This window comes from Mauremys reevesii, linkage group 6, assembly GCF_016161935.1.
Source record: "Mauremys reevesii isolate NIE-2019 linkage group 6, ASM1616193v1, whole genome shotgun sequence".
Classification (NCBI taxonomy): Eukaryota; Metazoa; Chordata; order Testudines; family Geoemydidae; genus Mauremys; species Mauremys reevesii.
Genome location: NC_052628.1, coordinates 949532 through 974616, shown reverse-complemented (window position 1 = coordinate 974616; position 25085 = coordinate 949532). Strand labels below are relative to the sequence as shown.

At 63.3% G+C, this 25085-nt stretch overlaps 1 protein-coding gene and 1 long non-coding RNA gene across 5 annotated transcripts; both read left to right on the top strand.

Annotated features, from left to right (window-relative positions):
* The first annotated feature begins 2351 nt into the window (after window positions 1–2351).
* LOC120408736 lies at window positions 2352–5094 on the top strand. Its single transcript, XR_005600927.1, has 4 exons — window positions 2352–2669; window positions 3070–3222; window positions 3896–4073; window positions 4766–5094. It is a non-coding gene; the product is annotated as an uncharacterized LOC120408736 (long non-coding RNA).
* Window positions 5095–10113: 5019 nt separating this feature from the next.
* On the top strand, window positions 10114–24575 carry SPAG8 (sperm associated antigen 8). Of its 4 annotated transcripts, none has more exons than XM_039544861.1 (7): window positions 10114–10300; window positions 16338–16647; window positions 19616–19790; window positions 20691–20736; window positions 22626–22740; window positions 23134–23196; window positions 24423–24575. In XM_039544861.1, the coding sequence occupies exons 1-7, from the start codon at window positions 10164–10166 to the stop codon at window positions 24543–24545; spliced, it is 969 nt and encodes a 322-aa protein (XP_039400795.1). In that variant the 5' UTR covers window positions 10114–10163; the 3' UTR covers window positions 24546–24575. The 4 variants fall into 4 exon arrangements, with proteins under 4 accessions (XP_039400795.1, XP_039400797.1, XP_039400798.1 ...); XM_039544863.1 differs by lacking the exon at window positions 10114–10300 and adding an exon at window positions 11350–11543; XM_039544864.1 differs by lacking the exon at window positions 10114–10300 and adding an exon at window positions 11609–11748.
* The last annotated feature ends 510 nt before the right edge of the window (window positions 24576–25085 follow it).

The window sequence follows — 25085 nt, the reverse complement described above, 5'->3', positions numbered from 1 at the left end:
CAACACCTCAGGCCCAGCCCCTGGGCTCAGCGCACTGGAGCCTTCCCCACCACCCCACAACACCTCAGGCCCAGCCCCTGGGTTCAGCGCACTGGGGCCTTCCCCACCCCACCCCACCCCACAACACCTCAGGCCCAGCCCCTGGGTTCAGCGCACTGGGGCCTTCCCCACAACACCTCAGGCCCAGCCCACAACACCTCAGGCCCAGCCCCTGGGTTCAGTGCAACAACACCTCAGGCCCAGCCCCTGGGCTCAGTACACTGGGGCCTTCCCCCCACCACCCCACAACACCTCAGGCCCAGCCCCTGGGCCCAGCGCACTGGGCCCTTCCCCTGCCCCATCCACTCAGGCCCAGCCCCTGGGCTCGGTGAATGGGGCCTGCCACGCTCCAGACCCGGCCCCTGGGCCCAGCGTGCTCACGGCATTGTGCTCACACTCCCCTGGTCACTGCACTGCACACATCACCCTGGCACACAGTGCCACACACACACACTAGCACCCCCCAAAGCCGAGTCGGCTGGGCCTGGAGTGTTGTGAGGCCATTGTCTGTGTGCTCGGCAAGAGCCACCAACCATTGTTAGCCAAAAGGGCTCGTTTCCCCCTGGAGCTTACCTAATTACACCAAGGAGGCACGGAGACAGGAAGACAAGTACCACACCCTTTATTGATCGGTCAGCTGAGCGGGTGTTCCTCTCGGCTAGTGCCAGAGAAAGAGACACACCTTACATGGCCAGATGGGCCTACCTTTACACGAAACAAAAAACTTTTGCCACGTTTTGTCACGTCATTTGGTTGACCTATAGACCCTGTACATGTATCTATTAGGGGATAATTGGGTACGCAGGATACATATATCATTTTGTGGGGGCTACAAGAGACATACAGCTGTTGAGGATACATTTGTCATTCTGAAGGGGACACAAGATACATCCGTTGACCCTTTGTACTAGATACTTTGGATGCATACATGTGAACGCAGCTGCATGCACTTGGGGAGCCAACATATACTTGGGGAGCCAAACAAAACTGATAAGCGAAATAGCTGACTTAGGTAGATACACGGCCTTCAGTCTAATGAGTTCTGTAAGCTTTCCAACACAGTTTGGACAAGCATAACATAACTTTGGTTTACTCAGGCCTAATACGGAAAGGCTTCATTAGCACTATGATTTTCCAACACCATCACGGGGGGCTGTGTGTGGAGCCGTCACGGGGGGGGCTGTGTGCAGAGCCGTCACCATCATGCGGGGATGTGTATGGAGCCAGAGCCATCACGGGGTGGCTGTGTGTGGAGCCGGCACTAGCAGCGTCACGGGGGGCTGTGTGCGGAGCCGTCACGGGCGGGCTATGTGTGGAGTCGGAGTCGTCACGGGTGGGGCTGTGTGCAGATTTGGAGCCGTCACGGGGGGGTCTGTGTGCGGAGCCAGCGCTGTCACGGGGGGATGTGTATGGAGCTGGAGCCATCACGGGGTGGCTGTGTGTGGAGCCGGCACTAGCAGCGTCACGGGCGGGGCTGTGTGCGGAGCCATCACGGGGGGGTGGCTGTGTGCGGAGCCAGCGCTGTCACGGGGGGATGCGTATGGAGCCAGAGCCATCATGGGGGGACTGTGTGTGGAGCCGTCACGGGGGGCTGTGTGTGGAGCCGGCACTAGCAGCGTCACGGGGGGCTGTGTGTGGAGCCGGAGCCGTCACAGGGGGAGGGGGCTGTGTGTGGAGCCGGAGCCGTGACGGGGCGGGGCTGTGTGCGGAGCCGGAGCCGTCATGGGGGGGCTGTGTGCGGCACCGGCGCTGGCAGCCGTCATGACTCACACGGGGACTGCGTGCGGAGCCAGAGCCGTTACAGGGGGCTGTGTGCGGCGCCGGCGCTGGCAGCCGTCATGACTCACGGGGGGCTGTGTGCGGAGCCGGAGCTCCAGGGTTGTTTGTTTCTCTTTCCCAGCAGCTGTTCGGCAGATGGACACAGATGAGATGTGTCCACTTGGAGCCCCCTTGGCTGGCGGGGCTGGCAGCATCAACAGCCCTTAATGCTCCCAGCGTCTGCCTCCGGCGCCATCACCTCCTCCTCCTCCCTCCCAGCCAGCACCCCCTCCCCAGGCCCAGCGTCCCCCCAGCCCTCCAGTCGCTCCCATCCAGTGGCCAGCAGGAAGGGCTGTGACTGCTGCTGGCCCCCAGGCTGCCCTGCCCCTGGCTTGCAGAGGGTTCCCAGCGTGCTGGGGGCAGGAGGGCAAGGGAGGCAGAGCCAGGCTGAACAGAGTCCTCCAGCCCCTTGCTGGTGCCCCTCACACAAGGTCGCCCCTTCAGCACACACCGCAGAGCTGCCTGGAATAACAGCCTGCGTCAGGCGCCCGGCACATTCCAGCAGGAACCTGCCGCTCAGCTATCAAAGGGCCCTTCTTCTTCCCGGCGTGCGGGATTCCAGACGGCACCACGCTGGGCGGGATCCGGGCAGGCCCCGGGCAGCATGGGCACCAAGCACCAGCATGCCTATTGCAGGCAGTTTGCACCCACGCTGCACTGAGAGACGCAACACACCAGAAGCGGCGCAAGGGGCCTGTGTGTGTGGACTGGTCGGAGACATCCAGGCTGAAAGGGCCCGTTCTGACCATCCAGTCTGCCCTGCCGCATGGCACAGTCCAGACTCCCCCAGGCTTCCTGGGCAGAGCCCTCGGGTGAGGCAGAGTGTTGTGCGTGTGTGTGAGAGAGAGAGAGACGCTGTGTCTTTGGCCCAATTCTTATGCCAGCAGAGAATTTGTCCCTGGGTGTGTGGGTGTCTCTCGGGGGGGCAGCCAGACTAGGCAGAGGGGTGTTCTTCCCAGCACCTAGCCAGGTGGGAACTGATGGGGAAAGGTACTGCCCCTGCAGGGGCAGGGCTGTGGTTTTCTCACCGGTGAGCTGGTTGTGGTGAATCAAGCGGCCTGGGCTTACCGGGCCCAGCTCCATCTGCTAACACCACAGCTGCCATGGCCACTCGGGACAGGTCCCCGGGGTAGCTGGCTCACATGCAGTGCGAAGGCACCTGTTCCTGGTGAGGACACACAGTGTGAAACCAACGGTGTGAATTTAACGCAGGTGAGGGGACGCTTGGCCCTCGGGGGAGCAGCTCCTCTTTGGGGCGTCGCTGGAGTCAGTCAGGAATGAGGGTGAGCGTAACCACAATGAGCCGCTTGGAAACTGGCCGAAGAGCAGCCTGTGTGTGGACACTGAGTCTAGCCATGTCTTGGGGTGAGTGTGTGGGCTGGGCTCTGGGTGTGCAGTGGGGATTGTGCATGAGTGGGTGTGGCGGGTGATCCATTGACTCGCTGACCGCGCTTGTACAGCCATAGGGTCAGCTCACAGGCATTTTTCTGGCTGCCAATTCCACAGCAGCTCCAGGCCCCAGGTCCAGGGACGGTCGAGACAGTTGTGGGCAGAGCCCATTGATTGTGGCAAAAAGCAGAAAGCTGGAAGGGGGCAAATGAGGGAGACACGGAGCCCCCGGAAACTGGTTAGCAGAACCACCAGCCAAACTGCCTAGAGAGCAAAGGCCCTTGCTAAGAACAAGCCCCAGCTCAGCTCTGCCCTTGTCCGGTGGAGTTCAAAGGGTGACTTCCAGCATGAAAGAAAAATCAATAAGAATGGTGGGAGGCAGGGGAAATGGGGGACCCTGGTATGGGGAGGGAAGGGGAGAATCGGGGCACACAGAGCTCGTGACATGGGGGGAGAATGGAGTCCCTGGGATGGGGGAGAGGGGAATGTGCGGGGGACGCAGAGCCCAACAGCAGGGGGTTGCAGGGCGTTCCTGAAATAGAGGGGGGGGGGGCGCTTGTGGGGGGATGGCAGGACACACAGAGCCCCTGGCCGGTGTGATGAGCTCGACCTGCAGAAGCACTGAGCTGTGTGACCCTCTCATATGTAGCTGCCAAGGTGAGAGGGGCCCATTAGGACCAGCCGAGCTGACTGGCCCCGCTGCCTTGCCCAGGCCACCAGCCCCAGCCAGGGGTTCCTGCAGCCGCACTTCTGGGAGAGCCAGTGGAGCTTTAGAAGGAGACACCAAGTCTTGGTTTCAACAAACCTCCCAGCAATGGTGAATCTGGGTAAGTTGCTCCCACAGTTAAATTCCCATCACTGCTAGACATTGGTGCCATATATCCAGTTCGATCTGTCTGGCTCCGTTTCCGGCCATTGGAGCTAGTTCTGTCTTCTTCTGCTAGGATAAAGAGGCAGCTACTGTCAGAAAGCTGCTCCCCATGCCCAAAGTCACCGCTGACATTTCACTTTGCTAAGCTATATGGATTGAACGTCTTTGGTATCTTCCTGCCAGGCAGGTTTTCCAGACCTTGAATCATTCTTATTGCTCTTTTCTAAGCCCTTCTCCGTTGGTCAGCGGCCTTCCGGAAGTGTGGCTGCCAGAACTGGACACAGTAGCCAGTAATAGTCTCATTAATGTGTATACAGAGGTGGTTTCTCCTCTACCTCCATCTTCCCCTGCACATACATCCAAGGATCCACCACATTCTCTATTGTAGCTACAGTTATCTAGCAGGTCCCCAAAGTCCTTTTCATTCACCGCTTTCCAGGACAGGGTCCCCACCTACGGCTTCTTGGTTCCTCGCTGTATGACCTTGCAGCTGACTGTGTTAAAATGCACGTTGTTCAAATTAGCTCAACTTGCCAAGCGACCGAGGCTGCTCTGTATAAATGGCCAGTCCCCATCAGCATTCACCAAACCCCCCAATTTTGTTTCATCTGCAAATGTTAGTAGTACTGACTTTATATTTCCTTCCAGATCATTGATAAAGACAGTGCTGCCCTTTCTCGACTCAAGCAGCCAGTCAGATTTTGGGGTCCTGGGGATGTTCTGGCTGGAAGAAATGGACACGGTCTGGTGTTCTCTGTGTTTATTTACAAGCAATGTACAAAGTCCTGCTTCCCTGAACACAAGAGGAACCAAGATCAAAAGGAGCAGCTTCTTCGTTTACAGCCCCAAGCCTCTTTAGCCAGCACCAGACCCCAAAGCTCTCTTGCTTTTTCCTGGCTCACACTGTGCTCACAGGCTCCTGCTTCTCCCACTCTCTGTTCGTCTGTTCTCAATTTCTCCATGAGCTCCCTGCACACCCCCACCCCTAAAAGAGAACCCAGCCAAAAGCCTCTGGGCTGGTGTACACCCCCTGTTTTGTCTTGAATAGGGGCTTATGCTTTCAAGGGTGAGTTCACACCTATCAATCTCAATGGGATTTAATTAACGTCATAACAAGGTGTCATCCAGCTCACAACAACATGGAATGGATCCCTGCAGGACCCACTAGAAACAACCCTATGAGATGATGACTCCCCATTAACAGTTACTAGTGACAGTGAGAGTGTGTTGCAAACGGGTATGACAAGGACTTGGGGGGATGTAGTGTATTCAGTGAACAGCTGTGACAGTGGTTATGTGCGGGTATCATGTCTGGGTGTGACAGTGGCTGTGTGCAGGAGTTGCGTCGGGGGTGGTGACGACAGTGATTATGCGCGGGAGTTGCGTCCGGGGGTGAATGTGGGTGATAGTGATTGTGCGTGGGTGTTGTGTCTGGGTATGACAGTGGTTGTGTGCAGGTGTTGTGTCGGGGGTGGTGAGGACAGTGATTATGCACGAGAGTTACGTCCGGGGGTGAATGTGGGTGACAGTGGTTGTGCGTGGGTGTTGTGTCTGGGTGTGACAGCGGTTGTGCGTGGGAGTTGTGAATGGGTGTGACAGTGAGTGTGGGTGTGTGCGTGCTCCTTTCCTGCAGTCCCCTGTGGGAGAGGCGCCTTCGCCCGTCTGTGGTGCCCTCACTCCTTGGGCCATGGTGAAGCCCTGCCCCTTGTGCTGGTGCAATGCCATGACGGACGCCCCTACACAGAGCTACCCAGGGACATGCCCAGCGATGGTGCATATGCCCAGGGCAGTGGATCCTGGCGTCAGAGCCGTGGGACCCCAGCTGGGTGGGAGGGGCAAGGCAGGAACCTCAGAGCAGTGACCTGAGCCAAAATTCACAGCCCCGTCTCCTGAGCACAGTCCTTGCACCACTGGGTCTCACACACTCAGCCCCTGAGGGCAGCAGGATCTGCCCTGGGGTGCTGGGGCCAGATCCCACCCCCCAGCCCGGTGGGGTCTGTGCCCCTGGGGGGCTAGTGCTGGGATCCCACCCCAGCCCGGTGGGGTCTGTGCCCTCGGGCGCTAGGGCTGGATCTCCCGCCCAGCCCAGTGGGGTCTGTGCCCCAGGAGGGCTGGTTCTGGGATCCCCCCCAGCCCGGTGGGGTCTGTGCCCCGGGGGGGCTGGTGCTGGGATCCCCCCCCAGCCAGGTGGGGTCTGTGCCCCGGGGGGGCTGGTGCTGGGATCCCCCCAGCCCGGTGGGGTCTGTGCCCCGGGGGGGCTGGTGCTGGGATCCCCCCCCCAGCCCGGTGGGGTCTGTGCCCTGGGGGGTTGGTGCTGGGATCCCCCCCAGCCCGGTGGGGTCTGTGCCCTGGGGGGTTGGTGCTGGGATCCCCCCAGCCCGGTGGGGTCTGTGCTCCTGGGGGGCTAGTGCTAGGATCCCACCCCAGCCCGGTGGGGTCTGTGCCCTGGGGGGTTGGTGCTGGGATCCCCCCAGCCCGGTGGGGTCTGTGCCCCGGGGAGGCTGGTGCTGGGATCCCCCCCCAACCCGATGGGGTCTGTGCCCCTGGGGGGCTGGTGCTGGGATCCCCCCCCAACCCGGTGGGGTCTGTGCCCTGGGGGGATGGTGCTGGGATCCCTCCCCATCCCGATGGGGTCTGTGCCCCTGGGGGGATGGTGCTGGGATCCCCCCCCAGCCCGGTGGGGTCTGTGCCCTGGGGGGATGGTGCTGGGATCCCCCCCCAGCCCGGTGGGGTCTGTGCCCTGGGGGGCTGGTGCTGGGATCCCCCCCCAACCCGATGGGGTCTGTGCCCCTGGGGGGATGGTGCTGGGATCCCCCCCCAACCCGATGGGGTCTGTGCCCCTGGGGGGATGGTGCTGGGATCCCCCCCCAACCCGATGGGGTCTGTGCCGGGGGGGCTGGTGCTGGGATCCCCCCCAGCCCGGTGGGGTCTGTGCCCTGGGGGGCTGGTGCACAGGCTGGCAGCTCAGTTCACTGCTCTGAAACCCCGTCAGGGCCATGCGGTGGCCTGGCCGGCTGGGCAGAGAGCCCGCGGTGCCCCCGTGCCCCAGGCCCGGAGCAAAGCCGCCCCCAGGAGCTGGGCATGGCAGTGGCGGGGCCGGGAGGCGCTTGCTCTGTACACAGGGCTCAAGGCGCTGCTTGTTGTTATAAATATCCCGTGTGGCAGGGGAGCTGAGGCCTGGGCTCTGTGGGATTTGGCTGGGGCTCAGGGCTCCTCCCGGGCCCAGGCAGCCCTGCTATTGGCTCTGGGCTGCCGGGGGCTCCTGGCCAGGGGCCCACTTGTGGGTTTGGGGAGGGGAGGCAGCTGGTTTCTCTCAGCTCGGCTCTGGGGACGTTCCTGCTCCCAAAGAAAACACCCGGCTGGGTATTTATATCAGCCAGCACGTGGCCAGCCTGTGGCGCGGCGCCGGGCCCGGCCGTGTGTGGAGCAGGCGGGGTCGGGCTGTGTGGATTGTAGGGTGTGTCGGTGTGTACGGGGGTGCGGGGGAGGGAGCACATGCCGGCTGTGGATTTAATGGGGGGGGTGTTGCGGGGGGGGGGGGCTCACTGGGTGGTCTGTGTGTGTCGCTGGGCGTGGTGGGCGTGGCAGGCAGCCTCCTGGAGGTGAGGATGTGTCCCACGGGCAGGGCGTGGTGTGTGTGTGGAGTGGGGTGTGTCCCAGGGTGTAGGGGGCTGAGTGTGTGGGAGGCAGGCAGCCTGCTGAGGGCACGTCCCAGGCAGGGTGAGGTGTGTGTGTAGCACCGGGTGCAGTGTGTGTATGGAGTGGGGTGTGTGAGGTGTAGCAGGCAGGACAAGGGTATGTCCCAGGGCAGGGTGAGGTGTGTGTATCACAGGGTGAAGTGTGTAGCGTGAGGTGTGTAGGGGGGCAGGCAGCCCGCTGAGGGCACGTCCCAGGGCAGGGTGAGGTGGGGGGGCAGGGTGAGGTGTGTGTATCACAGGGTGAAGTGTGTGGAGTGGGGTGTGGCTGGCAGCCTGCTGAGGGCACGTCCCAGGGCAGGGTGAGGTGAGGTGGGGCAGGGTGAGGTGTATGGAGTGGGGTGGGTGGGGGCAGGCAGCCTGCTGAGGGCACGTCCCAGGGCAGGGACACCGACTCCGCAGGTGTGGAGGTGAACACAGGGCGGTGTGGGGAGCAGATGGTGCGAATGGTACATGGCTGAGGCCGGCTCCCCCCAGGGCAGAAAGGGCGGGGAGGGGCTGCTCCTTCAGGGCTGTCTGGGGGAACCCCTCCCACCCGCTGGGCCGAGACCCCTGTCTGGGTCACACACAGACCAAGCAGGCAGGAGGAGCGGTGCAGGAGCTGGTTTTACATACAAGGTCAGCAGCACGGCTCCCCCCACAAGCCCATGGCACCTGCACAGCCCAGAGGAGCCAAACGCAGCACCCCTGCTCGCCCCGTCCTGCAGAGCTGATCACGCAGCCCGGGCAGGAGAGGAGACCTGGGTTCAGCTCAAGCTTGAAATGATGTGGAGAGAGGCTGCTCCAGTCAGCAGAACTGCAGTGGAGAAGGATCTCACACCCACAGCAGGAGACTGGGTGAAAAGCCATGGGGAGGGAGGAGGGGAGCAGAGAGCAAGGGCAGGCCAATGTATGTCCACGGACGGCTGGCCGCCTTGTGTAGTCGGGTGCAATGCTCTGCTTGGCCTCTACTATCCACCCCAGAGGTGGCTGCATTTCAGTGCTGCTGTGTGGAGTTTGTGAAGTACCTGCTATGCATACAGGTGCGCTGCACAGCACTGTGTGGGTTTGGCGCCTTTTTGACAACTGAAGAGGCCTGGCAGGATTTTTTGCTTTGTAGGTAGGTCCCATGTTCCATGCGGGTGACATGGTGGGTGTCACGGAGCCACCAGGCAATGCTCTGGAACTGCTCCCCACCAAGCCAGTCAGGACTCTGGGGAGCCTCCTCTCCCTCGGAGCAGCCTGTCTGCAGGGCAAGAAGCTCCCACGGCTTCACCTCCTGGGTCTCTCCTTGGAGCATTCAGCATCCTCTGCCCCTCCGTGCGCTTCCCCCAGCGAGTCCACCCCAGCGGGGTCCTGGGGAAGCCAGAGGGTCCTGCCCCCCCACTGCGCAGTCAGACGTGACTCTCAGCCAGCCAGTAACACAGAGGTTTATTCGATGACAGGAACAGGGTCTAAAACAGAGCTTGTAGGTACAGAGACCCGGACCCCTTGGCCGGATCCATTCTGGGGCTCAGCGAGGCAGACCCCCACATCTGCACTTCACTCCTCGTCCCCAGCCAGCCCCAAACTGAAACCCCCTCCAGCCCCTCCTCTCTAGGCTTTGTCTCTTTTCCGGGCCAGGAGGTCACCTGATCTCTTTGTTCTCCCCCACCTTTAGCATCTTCTTGCAGGGGGGAAGGACCAGGCCATTAGTTGCCAGGCTACAGAGGGTCGGCCAGAAACTGAGGCCCCACCACAGTATTCAGGGGAAACATTAAGAACAGTCCCACTTTGTCACAGGAATGGTGTCCCTAGCCTGTTTGTCAGAGGGTGGAGATGGATGGCAGGAGCGAGATCACTTGATCATTCCCTGTTCTGTTCACTCCCTCTGGGGCACCTGGCATTGGCCACTGTCAGCGGACAGGATACTGGGCTAGATGGACCTTTGGTCTGACCCAGTGTGGCCGTTCTGATGGGCTCTGCAAGTTGGGCAGGGACACTGTCACAGCACCATCAGTAGGGTTCAGAGTTAACGGGGAAGGGACTGGTGCCCCCGGCCAGGAATAGGTCAGGCTGCAACAGCCCCCACTTGGCCACGCCCCTTCCTGCTGAACCCGCATATTGACCCCGCCCATTCCAACATGGCCCCGCCCTCCCTGGCTGCTCCCAGACGCTCTTTGCAGCAGGGGGCGGGGCCCTGCGCAAGCCGGGGCCGCGGGAGAAGGGGTCGCTGGAGCCCCGCCCCCGGGGCCCACGCGGGGGGAGGCGGCAGTGCGGAGTTAGACCCTCGCCCAATGGGAGGTGCTTCTTAGACGCCACGGGTTCCGTTCAGCCAATGGGCGGGTGGCGTTCCGTCGCTTAGGAGACAGGGCCGGTGGGGCCGGGAGCGCATGCGCCCTCCGAAGGCTCGCCCCCACGGTGTTTACTGTCTCCATGGAGACAGCAAGGCTGACTGCGCAGGCGCAGAAGTGATTGGCAGACCCGAGATGGAGCGAGAGCGGCCGCGCGAGGACGGGACCCCGCAGGGGTAAGGGGGCGGTGCCAGGGCAACGGGGTCATGGGTGGGGTCAGAGTTCGAGTGGATCAAGGTAACGGGCTGTGGGGGCTGGCGCTGGGCTGAGGGCACCGGGGACCTGGGGGCAGGGCCCGGGGGGGGGCGGGCAGGTGTGGGGAACTGGGGGCGTGGCCTGGTGTGGGGACCTGGGCACATGGGGGCGGGGCCTTGTGTGAGGGACAGGGCACGTGGGGAACAGGGGGCGGGGCCTGGTGTGGGGACCTGGGCACGTGGGGAACTGGGGGCGTGGCCTGGTGGGGGGACCTGGGCACATGGGGGCGTGGCCTGGTGTGGGGACCTGGGCACGTGGGGAACAGGGGGCGGGGCCTGGTGTGGGGACCTGGGCACGTGGGGAACTGGGGGCGTGGCCTGGTGTGGGGACCTGGGCACATGGGGGCGGGGCCTGGTGTGAGGGACAGGGCACGTGGGGACCAGGGGGCGTGGCCTGGTGTGGGGACCTGGGCACGTGGGGAATAGGGGGCGTGGCCTGGTGTGGGGACCTGGGCACATGGGGGCGGGGCCTGGTGTGAGGGACAGGGCATGTGGGGAACAGGGGGCGGGGCCTGGTGCAGGGACCTGGGCACGTGGGGAACAGGGGGCGGGGCCTGGTGCAGGGACCTGGGCACGTGGGGAATAGGGGGCATGGCCTGGGTGTAGGGACCTGGGCACATGGGGGCGTGGCCTGGGTGTAGGGACCTGGGCCCGTGGGGAATAGGGGGCGTGGCCTGGTGTGGGGACCTGGGCCCGTAGGGAATAGGGGGCGTGGCCTGGTGTAGGGACCTGGGCCCGTGGGGAATAGGGGGCGTGGCCTGGTGTAGGGACCTGGGCACGTGGGGAATAGGGGGCATGGCCTGGGTGTAGGGACCTGGGCACGTGGGGAACTGGGGGCGTGGCCTGGTGTAGGGACCTGGGCCCGTGGGGGCGTGGCCTGGTGTGGGGACCTGGGCCCGTGGGGAATAGGGGGCGTGGCCTGGTGTAGGGACCTGGGCCCGTGGTGTGCAGGGCCTGGTGTGGGGCACAGAGCACGAGAAGGGCCGCACCTAGGGCATGTGTGGGATTTAGGGTCAGGGTACCAGGAGTATCTGGAGATGGGGCATGAGCCAGCCTGGATCAAGCCTCAGGGGCCCGGCCGTCACAGCACAACTTCTGCTTTCATTTAAAGAAGAGAAGTTTCTGGCTCTTGCAGCCATAAAGTAAAGCTTGAAACTGACCCCGGGTGAGCGTTGCAGCGACACTGCCTGTGTCTGCAGAGAGCCTGAGCTGATCGCTCTGTGGGGGGAGCTGGGGTGGAGGAACCGATACAGCCCTGCCTGCCTGAGTCTGAGATGATTGCTGTGAGAGGGGGAAGTTCCCTGGGCATCTCAGTGGCATGTTAGATGCCCTGCCAGCCCCACTGCAGCAGAGGAATCTGTATATAACAGGTGGGGCATGGCTCCTATCAAAGCAGATATCTCAGAAGCTGAGTTGTGAATGCTGGGGGACCTCCTTGCTGCTACCCCGTGTCACAGACCCACAAGACTGGAACTGTGTCACCAGCTTTGGAACAGTCTCTAGGAGGAACCCGTCAGTGGGCCAGACCCCTGGGGATCTCACTCTTCCTCCAGCATAAGCCACGCAGCTTCATCACCTCCTGAGACTGGACCTCTGGGCCTGCAGCCCCCCGCTTCACCCTGTGAGCTCTGTTCAGCAAGTCCCACTGAGACAGACCCTGATGGAGACTTGTCCACTCCGCAGGGATTAATGCACCTTGCCCAGTGTGAGGAAGTGAGACTGTTCTTAATGTTTCCCCTAATACTGTGGGGGTGCCTCAGTTTCTGGCCAACCCTCTGTCGCCTGGCAACTAATGGCCCAGCCCTTCCCCCCTGCAAGGGGATGCTAAAGGTGGGGGAGAACAAAGAGGTCAGGTGACCTCCTGGCCCGGGAAAGAGACAAAGGCCAGAAAGGAGGGGTTACAGGGGGTTTCAGTCTGGAGCTGGCTGGGGACGAGGAGTGAGGGCAGACAGGGTTGTCTGGCTCACTGCCCCCCAGAATGGACCCGGCCGAGGGGTCCAGTTCTCTCTGTCCCAGGGTCTCGCCACCCCAGGCAGGTCTCCCCATTGACCCCCACCTTCTGCTCCCACTGGGGGTCCCAGGGGCCTGAGCCCAGGAGACTCCACACAGACATACAGGCCAGGGCCAGGAGTGGGAGCCTGTCCACCACCCCACCCATCTGGCTGACAGCGTCTATGGCCCTGGGACCCAGCAAGGGAGCTGGATACCGGGGCGTTTCCGCAGGGTCCCCCTGGTTCAAATCACCCGCCTGCTTGAAGGCAGCACGGGGAGCATCCACATCCCCCCCCCTTAACCAGGGGCAGCAATTTAGTGTCAAGGTTCCCTGCGGAACTGGCAGCCCGGGGTCTATCCCCACTCACCCCTGGGCAGCCCCCTATGCCTCTCGGCCCCACCATCGCCAGTCCATGCTGCTGCTGCTTCTCCTGCAGCTTTTCCTCCGGCTCTTGCTCTCTCTCACGGCCTCTCGCTCTCTCGGGCTCTGCTCCCATCCCATCCGTCTCCGATCCCCTGATGGGGAACCCGAGCGTGAAGACCCTCGTCTGGTTGGGGACCAGACTCTCGGGGATGCCTGGCTGCTGCTCCAGCTGCTCCCAGATCATCTTGTAGCCCCATCTGGGTCAGGAATCTGCTCCTCAGAGCAGTCCTCCTCCTCCAGCTGCACGATTAACTGGGCCTTGGAGAACTTCCCCATGCGTAACCCTCTCTGTGTGCACAGGATCACAATGTCCTTCTCAAGGAGATGGTGACAGGCCATCACTGCACCGTTCCCAAGTGGCTTTGGACTCACAGGCCTGTGTGCTCTTGGCTGCCCCATGGTTTCCAGGAAGAACCCCTGGTGTGCCAGCCCTTCTCGTGGTCACCACCTCTTTGCCAGGGTTGAGCTGCAGACTCTTCCACCCCTGGGACTGCTCCTGCAATCCCCAGGGGAACCCTGCTACTGCAAAAATCCTTCTCTCTCCCAGGGTCGAGCGGCAGCTCCTCCGCCCCGAGACTGCTCCCTGCCGTCCTCAGGGGGACCCCGTTACTCCAACAGTCCTTCTCGCTGGTCACACACTCCCAGAGGTTAACCGCCCCCTGAAACCGTCCCTCTCTGAGCCTTCAGCACACCTGGTCCTCATTATCCCTCCTTTGTTTTACTGCTCCCCAGTCACTTACTGCAAGAAGCGCCATTCACGGGGTGCAGTACATCCCACCTCTGCCACCAGTTGTTACGGGCTCTCCAGGCGATGCTCTGGAACTGCTCCCCACAAGCCAGGCAGGACTCTGGGGAGCCTCCTCTCGCTCGGAGCAGCCTGTCTCCAGGACAAGAAGCTCACATGTCTTCACCTTCCTGGGTCTGATTTTGGAGCATTCAGCATCCTCTGCTCCTCCGTGCGCTTCCCACAGCGAGTCCGCCCAGGCGGGGTCCTGGGGAAGCCAGAGGGTCCTGCACCCCCACTTCGCAGTCAGACGTGACTCTCAACCAGCCAGTAACACAGAGGTTTATTCGATGACAGGAACAGGGTCTAACACAGAGCTTGTAGGTACAGAGAACTGGACCCCTCGGCCGGGTTCATTCTGGGGGGCAGTGAGCCAGACCCCCACGTCTGCCCTCACTCCTCATCCCCAGCCAGCCCCAAAATGAAACCCCCTCCAGCCCCTCCTCCTCTGCTCAGTTCCTTTCCCGGGCCAGGAGGTCACTTGACCTCTTTGTTCTCCCCCACCTTTAGCTTCCCCTTGCAGGGGGGAAGGGCCCCGGCCATTAGTTGCCAGGCGACAGAGGGTCGGCCAGAAACTGAGGCACCTACACAGTATTCAGGGGAAACATTAAGAAGAGCCCCACTTCGTCACACCCAGCACCTGCAGTGACACTCACCCAGCGCTGCCAGAACAGTCGGGTCTGTCCGTCACCTGGACGCAGCACAGGGAGCCCTTAGGGTAGCCCAGAGAACTGACGGTCGGAGCATCCTCCAGTCTGGCCAGCCCAGAGCCCAGCCACGCTGTGGGGAACTCCATGGGCAGTGGTGTAAGTAGAAATCATTTCTTGCAGGTACTGCACTCATGGGAGGAACACAAGGGGGGGATGTGACCTCCCCACGTGACCCTCCATGTGACCCCTCCCTGCCCCAGCCCGGCCTCCCCCCGCTTTCCCCGTCCCCTCTGATACCCCCCCTTTGTATGTACAAACATCAACATGCTTAGCTACTCACTTCCCCCCTCATGGAGTATTCAGTCTGTTTATGTGGAATATGGGAGTTGGGTGAGGAGCCATTTCAGCGTATGTCTGACTTATTAACAGACAAATTTTGAGTAGAACCGTACCCTAAACTAACTATTGTACCTAACGTATTTCAATGGGGGATTCGACTTCCTTTACAGGAACAGACTCCTGAAAGTCTTACCAGCCCACAAAAGTGATCCATAGTCATGCAAATAGTCTCATTGTCTTCAGTGGGGCTGATCAAATGATTAAGGGTTTACAGGATTAGGTTCCAAGTTTGTAAATTGTTTCGGACAAAACTGATGCCTGAGCTGTGAGATCAGAAGGAGCTTCATTCGAATAAGGTGGGCAGATGTGTGATCACTCTTAGCGCCGTCGCTAAGATGAGGAACATATTGTCAGCAAAGTTCTTGGCAGATTCCTGAGGCAGCTGGTTTAAGGCCGTCAGTGTCCGGCATTATAATCTTCACTTCTAGTTCTCTCACCCACAAAGCTGGAAAATGAGGCATTTGTTTTGCTGCTCCAGTTCCAGTTAGCAACATGCATGTTAGACTAGTTTGGCTGCAAAGAAGAATTCTTTGTACACTGGGGACAACACCTGATTCCTGTCAGGCTGCAGAACTGGGCTGACATCAGAATCCAAACATCCTGTGGGCAGTGCAAGCAGAGGCATTCCGCTAATGATTTGGACTTGATGTGATGAAGTATGGACGTCATGGATAATTCAGACCAATGGGGAGAAACAGACTCAAAACCACTGTTTAAACACCTTCCATCCCCCCACTCTCCCCTCTTGAGGACTCCTGACCAACAAGCCTTTGTTTAAGGTTGTTAGCATATGTATTGTGCTGTTAAAGCCAGTTCAAGAATGACTGCCCTCCCTAACAGCGTTCTGCTCCTTTAAGGAGCAGAGTGCAGCCCAAGGGTGGGGGGGACTAGCTCCCAGTCTTCCCGGTACCCAGTACTCGCTCAAATCTCTTGCCGGTACTGCGCACTGGAGGGTACCGCCCTACTTGCACTCCTGCCCTTGGGTCAAGCTCTATCTGTCGCTCCATCTGATCTCGTAGGTCAGACTCCAGGTGAGAACCCGGCTCCTCCCAGCTGCCAGCTCTGATCCCCCACCTCCTTCCTCCCCAGTCCTTTGTTCTCCAGCTGGGGAATGGTGCTCAGCCTCCCTGCTGAGAGGTGGGAAATCCCGATCCCTCTGGGGCCTTGGTCACATGGAGTCAATGTCTGGGTGACGAGTTGCCATTGTTTTCTCAAATGCTCTACTGCGTGGGGACCAAGGCCCAGACACGCCTGTCTCTCTTAGCCCGCCCTAGAGCAAACAGCCCTTTCCCACCCACTTGGCAACAATGCATCACACGGGGAAACTGAGGCACACAGGATTCTCAAAAATATTACAGAAAATTCCAATTTCCTCACACGCTACCTCTCCAGGAGGGAACAGGAAACCCTGGTGCTCCTGACGGGAGAGGGGCCCTGCTGCAGCTCCTGCCTCATTGTGGGGGAGAATGGGATCCCTGCCACCACCACTGGTCTGAGAATGGGGGAGGGCCATGCCATGGGGCAGGGCTGCATAGGTAGAGCCCCATGGACCTCTGCATCAAGGTGCACCTAGGCCCTGGTCTAGCTGGGTCTCTGGGTTGGGCCGAGGGTGAGACGGCGTTTGCTGTGGAGAGCAGACGTCGATTGTGAGCCCATGGTGCTGTGACCATAGTGTAAATGTCAGCGCTTTCTCCTTCCTCCTACACACAGGTCAGCTCTTCCAGAGCAAGCCGTGCTGCACAGCCAGGGAGAGCTGCCACGGCGCAGCGGAGAGATGCCGCCCTGCCACAGAGAGCTATCACCCTGCGTGGCAGAGATACCTGGAGAAATGCCACCCAGCAAGGCTGAGGTGGAGCCCTGTCTGGTTGAGATGCCACCCTGCCATGGAGAGCCGGGGGGCAGCCTTGGAGAGCTGCTGCCCTGCATGGTCGAGATGCCGCCCAGCAAGGCTGAGATGCCTGAGGAGCAACCAGGGCTTGTGCCCCGCGGGAAGTGCCTAGTCCGTAACTGGCAGGAGGAGGTAATTTCCCCCAGCTGTTTGCAGCACAGCGGCGGCTTGCTGGTATTTACACAGCAGCACAGACAATGCCACATTGATGCAAAGCACTGTGATGTCCCTACATCACTGCCCCGTGGCCACCAGCCTGGCATCACCCCACCCTGCCAATGGCCCAGGGAGGCCGCTACCTCCCGCCCCCGCACTCTGCATCAGGGCCCAGCTAGCCTGGTACCCACTCCTCACTATACCAGAGCAGACCAATGCCTCGCGTCTGCCTGAGTCTGTAGCCCCTGCGGCTGCTGCTGCTGCTCCACTGGGCTTCCCAAGCAGCAGCAGCAGCAAGGAACTAACGAGCCTCTGGTCAGTTTCATGGCTGCTTCGCCATCCCTGTGAGCAGTGGGGGTGCTATGGAGTCCTGGGGCGGTGTCTTGTGCTGAATGGTGCCAGTGGCTGCACTGGAGCCGTTCCTGGTGGGAGGTCACATGTATCAGACCCCTCCCTCCCCTCCCCCCAGGCAGAGTTTGGTATGACCCACCATCCTGCCTGCTGCCCCGAGCCGTAACCTCGCCTCATCTTCCACTCGGGCACTCCTCTGGGCCCTCACCCCCGGGCGAGTCTACATCCTGCTGATTCTTTCTGCATCGTCTCTGGAAGACCCAGTCTTTCCTGTCCACCCACCCCTCCGGGATCCCAGCGCCTCGCACCCCTCTCTGGCCTTGACAATGCAGCCCTGCCCCACTCGGCTGCATTCGGAATTCTGCTACCCAGGTCATTCTCCTCGCCCGTCACTTTTCCCACGTCACCCCTGCACTGGCTTCCCCGGCCAACCTCAGCGGCTTGTCTGCGCTGGGCCCACATGGCCGCTCTCCACCCACCCTGACATCTCCTTCATTACTGAAATGTCAGGGTCAGTGCCCTCCCGGCCAGGGCTCTCGGTGCGCGTATGGTCCCAACCCTGTACCCTCAGCACCGGCCAGGATGGGGTTCCCTGCAGGGCTCCTAGCCTCCCAACAGCCCCAGTGCCTGCCAGGATAAAGGGGATTGGGCCTTTCTGTTCAGAGGCTCAAAGGATCTGTCTCTTTTATGCTATGACAACACTTGTCCGACTCGCCAGGCCGGTCGTGGCTCAGTGAATTGAGTTCCAGGGTGGGAGGGTCCAATACCCTGATGCCAGTTTCACATCATAAATCCTAGACTCCAAGGCTGGAAGGGACCAGTGTGACCATCCAGTCCGACCCCCCGCACGGCACAGGCCTTGGCACCGGTCCGACCCCCCGCACGACACAGGCCCTGGCACCGGTCCGATCCCCGAATGACACAGGCCCTGGCACCGGTCCGACCCCCCGCACGACACAGGCCCTGGCACCGGTCCGACCCCCGCACGGCACAGGCCCTGGCACCGGTCCGATCCCCGCACGACACAGGCCCTGGCACCGGTCCGACCCCCGCACGGCACAGGCCCTAGGACCGGTCCGACCCCCGCACGGCACAGGCCCTGGCACCGGTTTGACCCCCGCACGGCACAGGCCCTAGGACCGGTCCGACCCCCACACGGCACAGGCCCTGGCACCGGTCCGACCCCCGGCACGGCACAGGCCCTGGCACCGGTCTGACCCCCCGCACGGCACAGGGCCTGGCACTGGTCCGACCCCCCGCACGGCCCAGGGCCTAGGACCGGTCCGACACCCCGCACGGCACAGGGCCCAGGACCGGTCCGACCCCCGCACAGCACAGGGCATAGGACCGGTCCGACCCCCGCACGGCACAGGCCCTGGCACCGGTCCGACCCCTGCACGGCACAGGGCCTGGCACCGGTCCGACCCCCGCACGGCCCAGGGCCTAGGACTGGTCCGACCCCTGCACGGCACAGGCCCTGGCACCGATCCGACCCCCGCACAGCACAGGGCCTAGGACCGGTCCGACCCCTGCACGGCACAGGGCCCAGGACCGGTCCGACCCCCGCACAGCACAGGGCCTAGGACCGGTCCGACCCCCGCACGGCACAGGGCCCAGGACCGGTCCGACCCCCGCACAGCACAGGGCCCAGGACCGGTCCGACCTGCTGTATAACAGCGGCTGGAGAACTTCCCTGGAATAATTCCTGTTTGAAGAAGAGCAGTTTTTATCTTGAATTACAAGGGTCAGCGATGGAGCATCCCCCAGGACCCTCAGGAGATGGCAAATTCCCCTCAGGGTGAAGCACTTACAGCTCAGCTCCTGTCTGAATGTGTCGGGCTTCAGCGCCCAGCTGCTGGATCCTGTTACACCTTCCTCTGCTAGACCGAAGAGCCGCGTGTCAATATCTGTTCCCCTTGTAGACGAGCAGACTGTGAGGGAGGCACCTGGGGCGCTGGCCTAGGAGGCAGGGGGTCCGAGGGAGGAAGAGGAACAGTGGGGGTGGGGGGGTTGGGCTGGACAGTTTGGTGCCAGCTGCACCTTTTGCCTGCCCCAGGCCAAGGGCCAGTTTCCCTCTTCCCCTTTTGAGAGTCTCTGAGACGAGTCCTGACGCACTGAGGCAGCCTTGCTTGTCTGGACCCTGCAGGAGAAAGTGGCCCGGTCTCAGGCCCTGCTCCAGCCTGTGGTCACCGAGCTGCTGCTCTCAGGGCTCGTGCTGGGCTCTGGGTGTTGGTGCGAGGCTGTATCCGTGCAGCACGTCTCACTGTGCGGAGGGCTCTGCAAGGCTCCCCCCGCCGAGGGCACAGGCATTGGCACAGCAGCACTGTGTCTCGGAGCTCCTCGGGGATTGGGGGAGCAGAGGAAGCTGGAGAAGGAGCCAGGCTTGGGGTGAGCTGCCCTCCGACCCGTCCCCTTGGCAGGCTGCCTTGCTGCTGAGGAGTGGTGCATGCTGGGTGCTGCAGTCTCCACAGGCCACGCTGCCCTCTAGCCGTCATCCTTTGGCGTGGGAGGCTGGGGCCGGAGCTAGCGCTGGGGCTGGGGCTGGCTGTGCCCTCCCCACCCTGGACTTCGTGCTGCTGCTGCTTGTTTCCAGAGAGCCACGAACGAGCTGGATCAAGTGCTGAGTCCAGAGCTGGGCAGTGAGGGCTTCTTCTACCGGCACGGGCACCGCGGGCTGCTCACCCTCCAGCTCCTCTCGCAGCTGGCCGACAGCACCACTATGAAGGATTCCTACCGCAGGCCCCGGCGGACTGGGCTGCCTGTGAGAGGTGAGGCCTGGGGGCCTGGAGCAGCTCGGGTGGGGAGCACAGGGATGTGTTTCCATGTGCTCCAGTGTGAAGGTGGGGTGGGGTAGCACCCTGGGCCACTCGCCTGTCCCTGTGCTCCGGGGCCTGTCTCTGCCCCACTGGCTCCCCAGGGGCCTGCAGGCTCAGTCTCTGCCTGTGAGGATGGGTCCCATCACCAGAACCCATCGGGGCTGGGCGGGACTGGCAGCGCTGGTCTGTGGAAGGGTGAGTGCCCCACCCCTGCCATGGCAGCCCCCATCCCTGTTCCACCTGGCTTGGGGGCAGGTACAGTATCAGGCAGGTTTAGCACTTTCCCTCCAGGCAGCACCCAAGCGTTTTGTAGCTGTGTACGCAAGGATCACTTACCCTGCCTCTGGGGTGGGGCATGCCAGCTGTTTAACAGCCCACAGCAACACAGCCATTTGAGACAGGAAAAGGAGACTTCAGTGCACAGTTCAAGCTGTGCCCTGGTGTGTGAGGCGCCCCGGCATCCCGGGGAGGCTGCGGGGGAGTAGGGACTGGCCTGTGAGCCGTGCTGCTGTAATGCTGGTAACGGCCCCTGCCTGCCTGGCCAGCTCGTCCCTCGCGCCTCAGGCTGGCTGATACGTGACCCCCTACGCCGCCCCTCGCGGGCTGGTGCTCATGGGCTCCCCCTAGAGGCAGCTGCTCTCAGCTGGCCAGCATGGCTCTCTCTGGGTCTCAGGCACCTGGGCTGTATCTGTGGGTTGCTGCCCTTCCCTATGGGGCCATGGTGCTCCCTGCGCCCTGCGGGCTGCCCTTGTGTTTTCTCTTGGCCCCCCAGCCCACCCCACACTGCTGCCTGGGCAGGGGCTCTGAGTCCAGGAGCTGCAGTACAGAGCCGGGCCCCCTCTCTCCCTGCAGGGCAGCGGGAGGCCATGCTGGAGTTTATGCTGTACCAGAAATACAGGTGAGTCCAGCAGGGAGGGTGGGAGGGCAGTGCGGGGCTGGCAGGGAGCAGGCTGGCTGCTGCAGTGGGAGATGGAGCTCCAGCCCGGGTAGCTGAATCACCGTGGGCATTGCAGCTGTGGCAGAGGTTTGGGCTGGCCCCCCGGGCTCTAGCCCACCCTACCGACCCTGGGGGCCAAGTGTGGTCTCCGCCTGAGTCTCTGCCGGTGCTGCAGCGTCTCCATGAGGGTGACCAGACAGCAAGTGTGAAAAATCGGGACAGCGGTTGGGGGGGTAATAGGAGCCCATATCAGAAAGACCCAAAAGTCGGGACTGCCCCTATAACATCGGGACATCTGGTCACCCTAGTCTCCACTGCTGTTCTTAGCGTGCTGGCCAGAGTCCCGCTAGCGGAGTCCGTTCCCCCGGCAGGGAGGCGAGCGCTGAGCAGCCGGTGCTGGAGAAGAGCCTGCGGAAATGCCCCGACGTGCTGCTTGGCTGCCCTGGCACTGCCAACATGCGTGGGCCTCCTGCCCCCACTGGCTCCTGCTTGCCCTGAATTCCCGCCCCCAGCTTTGGGTACAGGCCCCCCAGATTTCCACAGCTCCAGCACAATGTCACGTGGCTGTGGTTTCCCAGGCGCCCCATGGGGCTAGGGCAGGGGGACATTCTGTGGGGGTCCTGATCTGTGAGGGGCTGGGGAGGGGTTGTGCCTGTCTCACACGCAGTTTTATCCTGCTTACCGAGAGCCCAGCCCGGCGCGACCCCTCCCGAGGCTGCCCGGCCCAGATGAGTGCTCAGCCTGGAGGGTGTATGAGACACTTGGCTGGCCCAGGCCCCGCCAGGTGAGCGCTCCATGGGGCCCAGACTCCGGCAGTGCCGGGTGCCTCTCTGGCCTGCAGCACCCCTGCGGCTCACTGCTGCGAAGGGCCTGGGGCCAGTGCGGCTGGTTCCTGGTTCAGCCCAACCCACGCTGACCCCAGCCGGAGGCGAGTGCAGCTCAGATTCAGGTCGAGGAACTCGCCTGCACCCTGTGCTGAGCCGCTGGGCTGCGTCATGCTCCAGGCCTGGGGGTTTCCTGTTGCTTTTCCTTCGTGATAGCGTCTGGGGCCCGTGTGCTGGCTGCTCCCCCAGCCCGTGAGAAGGGAAGCCAGTGTTGGGAGCCTGGGAAAGGAGGCAGCAGGAGAGATTAGGAGCCTTTCCAAGGAGTCTGGGGGGCAACGCTCCTCCCCCCCAGGCGCAGTGTGAGCAGGTGGGGCTGGGAGCAGCCGCTCCAGTGGCCCGGCCCAGGAGCCCTGGGGGTACCCGTTCTGGCACTTGCCCAGTGGGGAGGGAAACGCCTGGGTGGCCATGGGCCTGGCCTGGGGGATGGCAGCTCAAGGCTGAGGAGCTACTGTCGCTGGGCCTGGTGGGGTGTCCCAGGACCCAGCTGGCCCATGGAGCCCCAAAGACGGACTGTTCTGGGGGGGTCACAGGTGGCGGCCAGCGGCTTTGTGTGTCTGACTAGTGGGAGCCCCGGGGGCACGGTCCAGCCAGGGCCTGCGTGATGCTGCAGGGGCACTGGCTTGCCGGGACAGAGGCCGTCGGCTTCGCTCCCGGGCTCTGGCAGCCCCTGGGAGGCGGCAGCCCAGCCTGAGAGGCACCATTCTGCTGCTTTCCTACCCAGCGCCCGCGTGGGCACCGGGGCACGGGCAAGCCCTGCTCCTGAGCTCGTTAACGCTCCGGGGCGGGGCTCTTCAGACTCCTCCCCCGGGGTGGGGCCAGGGGAGCACTCTGTGCAGGCTCCTCCCCATGGGGGCGGGGCTCCGTGCAGCTGGAGTCCTGTGTGGTTACAGAACCTTCCCCTGGGCCCCGGCAGGTGCCTGGGGCGCTGCGCCCCCGTCCCTCAGTAACCCCCGAGTCTCTCCGCAGGAAGGAGACCCTGACGGAGCTTTACCCTCCCGCCGGGCCCATGGAGTCGCTCTCCACCACCCACCGGGACTACTGCCAGGAGGGCTTCCAGGCTGCACGGCTGCCCCCCACCAGGGTGAGAGCTGGGCCCAGGGCTCTGCACCGCTTCGGTGCTCAGCCTGCAGGTGGGGCACAGGGCGGGTGGGCTAGTGACTGGTCCATGGAGGAGGGGCCAGGCGGGGGGAGCTGGATGGGCACATGGCCAGGGCGGGGACCTGACACCTGCACTCTCCCAGCTGGGGTAATGCGCAGCCTTCCAGCCCCTGCTGTTCCTGGCGCTCGGGATCACAGCCAGCGCTGACGGGGGCTGAGCTGCAGCCTCACGTGCTGCCCACTCTAGTGCCCGCCTCGGGGACCTCAGGCAGGGCAGGCCGAGCGCCCGGCCCAGGAGCTTGGGAAGCCTTGGGGGGTGCACGGCCAACGGGCACTGCCTGCTGACGGGCACGCTCTGTGTTTGTGCTTCTCCCAGCCCCACGACTATCGCCTGGAGCAGCCCCACACCTTCTGGCTGGAGAGCGCCCGCCAGCTGCCTGTAAGTACCCCCAGTCCATGCCAGCCGGGCTGCCTGTGGGCGACTTTCCCAGCAGCTCAGCCGTACCCGCCTGCCCCCCGCGCACGGCTGCTAGCAGGGCTGGGCCTGACCCAACACACTGGCAGCCACCCCCGCGGGCAGGGGAGTGGAGTGACTCCTGCTGCTCTCCTCAGCACACCTCTGCCACATCCCCCAGCCAGCGGCCCTGCCACATCCCCCAGCCGGGGCCCTGCCCCGTCCCCACACCCCCCAGCCGGGGCCCTGCCACCTCTGCCCCTTCCCCCCAGCCGGGTGCTCTGCCACATCCGCCACGTCCCCACACCCCCAGCCAGCGGCCCTGCCACATCCCCCAACCGGGGCCCTGCCACGTCCCCACACCCCCAGCCGGGCCTGCCACCTCTGCCCCCAGCCGGGGCCCTGCCACCTCTGCCCCATCCCCCCAGCCGGGTGCTCTGCCACATCCGCCACATCCCCCAGCCGGGGCCCTGCCCCGTCCCCACAGCCCCAGCCAGGGCCCTGCCACCTCTGCCCCATCCCCCCAGCCGGGTGCTCTACCACATCTGCCCCATCCCCCAGCCGGGGCTCCGCCCCATCCCCCAGCCGGGGCCCTGCCGCGTCCGCCCGGTCCCCCCAGCCGGGGCTCTGCCACCTCTGCCCCATCCCCCCAGCCGGGTGCTCTACCACATCTGCCCCGTCCCCCAGCCGGCGGCCCTGCCACATCCCCCAGCCGGGGCCCTGCCACGTCCCCACACCCCCCAGCCGGGGCCCTGCCACCTCTGCCCCGTCCCCCCTGCCGGGGCCCTGCCACGTCCCCACACCCCCCAGCCGGGGCCCTGCCACCTCGGCCCCGTCCCCCAGCCGGGTGCTCTGTCACATCCGCCCCGTCCCCCAGCCGGGGCCCTGCCGCGTCCGCCCGGTCCCCCCAGCCGGGGCCCTGCCGCGTCCGCCCGGTCCCCCCAGCCGGGTGCTCTGCCACATCCGCCACATCCCCCAGCCGGGGCCCTGCCACGTCCGCCCCGTCCCCCAGCCGGGTGCTCTGCCACATCCGCCACACCCCCCAGCCGGGGCCCTGCCATGTCCGCCCCATCCCCCAGCCGGGTGCTCTGCCACACCCGCCACACCCCCCAGCCGGGGCCCTGCCACGTCCCCACACCCCCCAGCCGGGGCCCCTCCCTGGAAGCCTGGCTCTGTTCACCTGGGACGCTGTCCAATTCCTCTTCTTTCAGGGCGTCTCCAACATCCGTAGCAGCGACACCCCCTTTAGGAGGAACGCGACCTTCACCACCCCAATCAGCGACTACCTGGACCAGCCCCTGCCCTACGCCCCAGAGAACTACCCCAAACTGTAGGCCCCGCAGGGCAATAAAGAGTGGACGGGACCGGCTGGCTGGTGTGATGCTGGGGGCTCCGCACTGGGCTGGAGGGCTGCTGCTGCGTGTGCTGCAGGAGGCGGCTGTTAGTGCCCCATGCAGGCTCGGGGTACTCGGGCACGGACTTGGGCCCCCGCCAGCCCTGCCCCCTCCCCAGTGCATTTGGGAGGGTTTGAGGTGCTGTGCTGAGCCAGGGCCGCCAGCATCCCTGGCTGCCCCGCTTGAATGGGGCCTGTTAGCCCGGCCTGCCCAGTGAGCCCAGCTGCAGCAGGCCAGGGAGCCTGGCTGGGGGACATTGTACCAGGCAAAGGGCTCCTGTGCCCGCCATGTCCCCAGCGCCCCCTCCCTGCAGGAGTCTCATGCGGCTGTTGGGGCAGTAGCAGGCAGTTCCACCGGGCGAGGCTGGCTGCCCACTGGGGCAGGCATGGCCCAGCCCTGGCCCTGGTGCCACTGGGGCTGGCGGTGGCAGCAGCTGCTGCCATCAGGCCATGGGGTGGCAGGTTTGCTGACTTCCTTGCA

Coding starts and splice junctions, on each gene's coding strand:
- SPAG8 (XM_039544861.1), top strand. CDS start 10,164: ATGCGCCCTCCGAAGGCTCGCCCCCACGGTGTTTACTGTCTCCATGGA. Junction 20,737..22,625: donor ATGCTGTACCAGAAATACAG/GTGAGTCCAGCA, acceptor GTCTCTCCGCAG/GAAGGAGACCCTGACGGAGC. Junction 22,741..23,133: donor CACGGCTGCCCCCCACCAGG/GTGAGAGCTGGG, acceptor TGCTTCTCCCAG/CCCCACGACTATCGCCTGGA.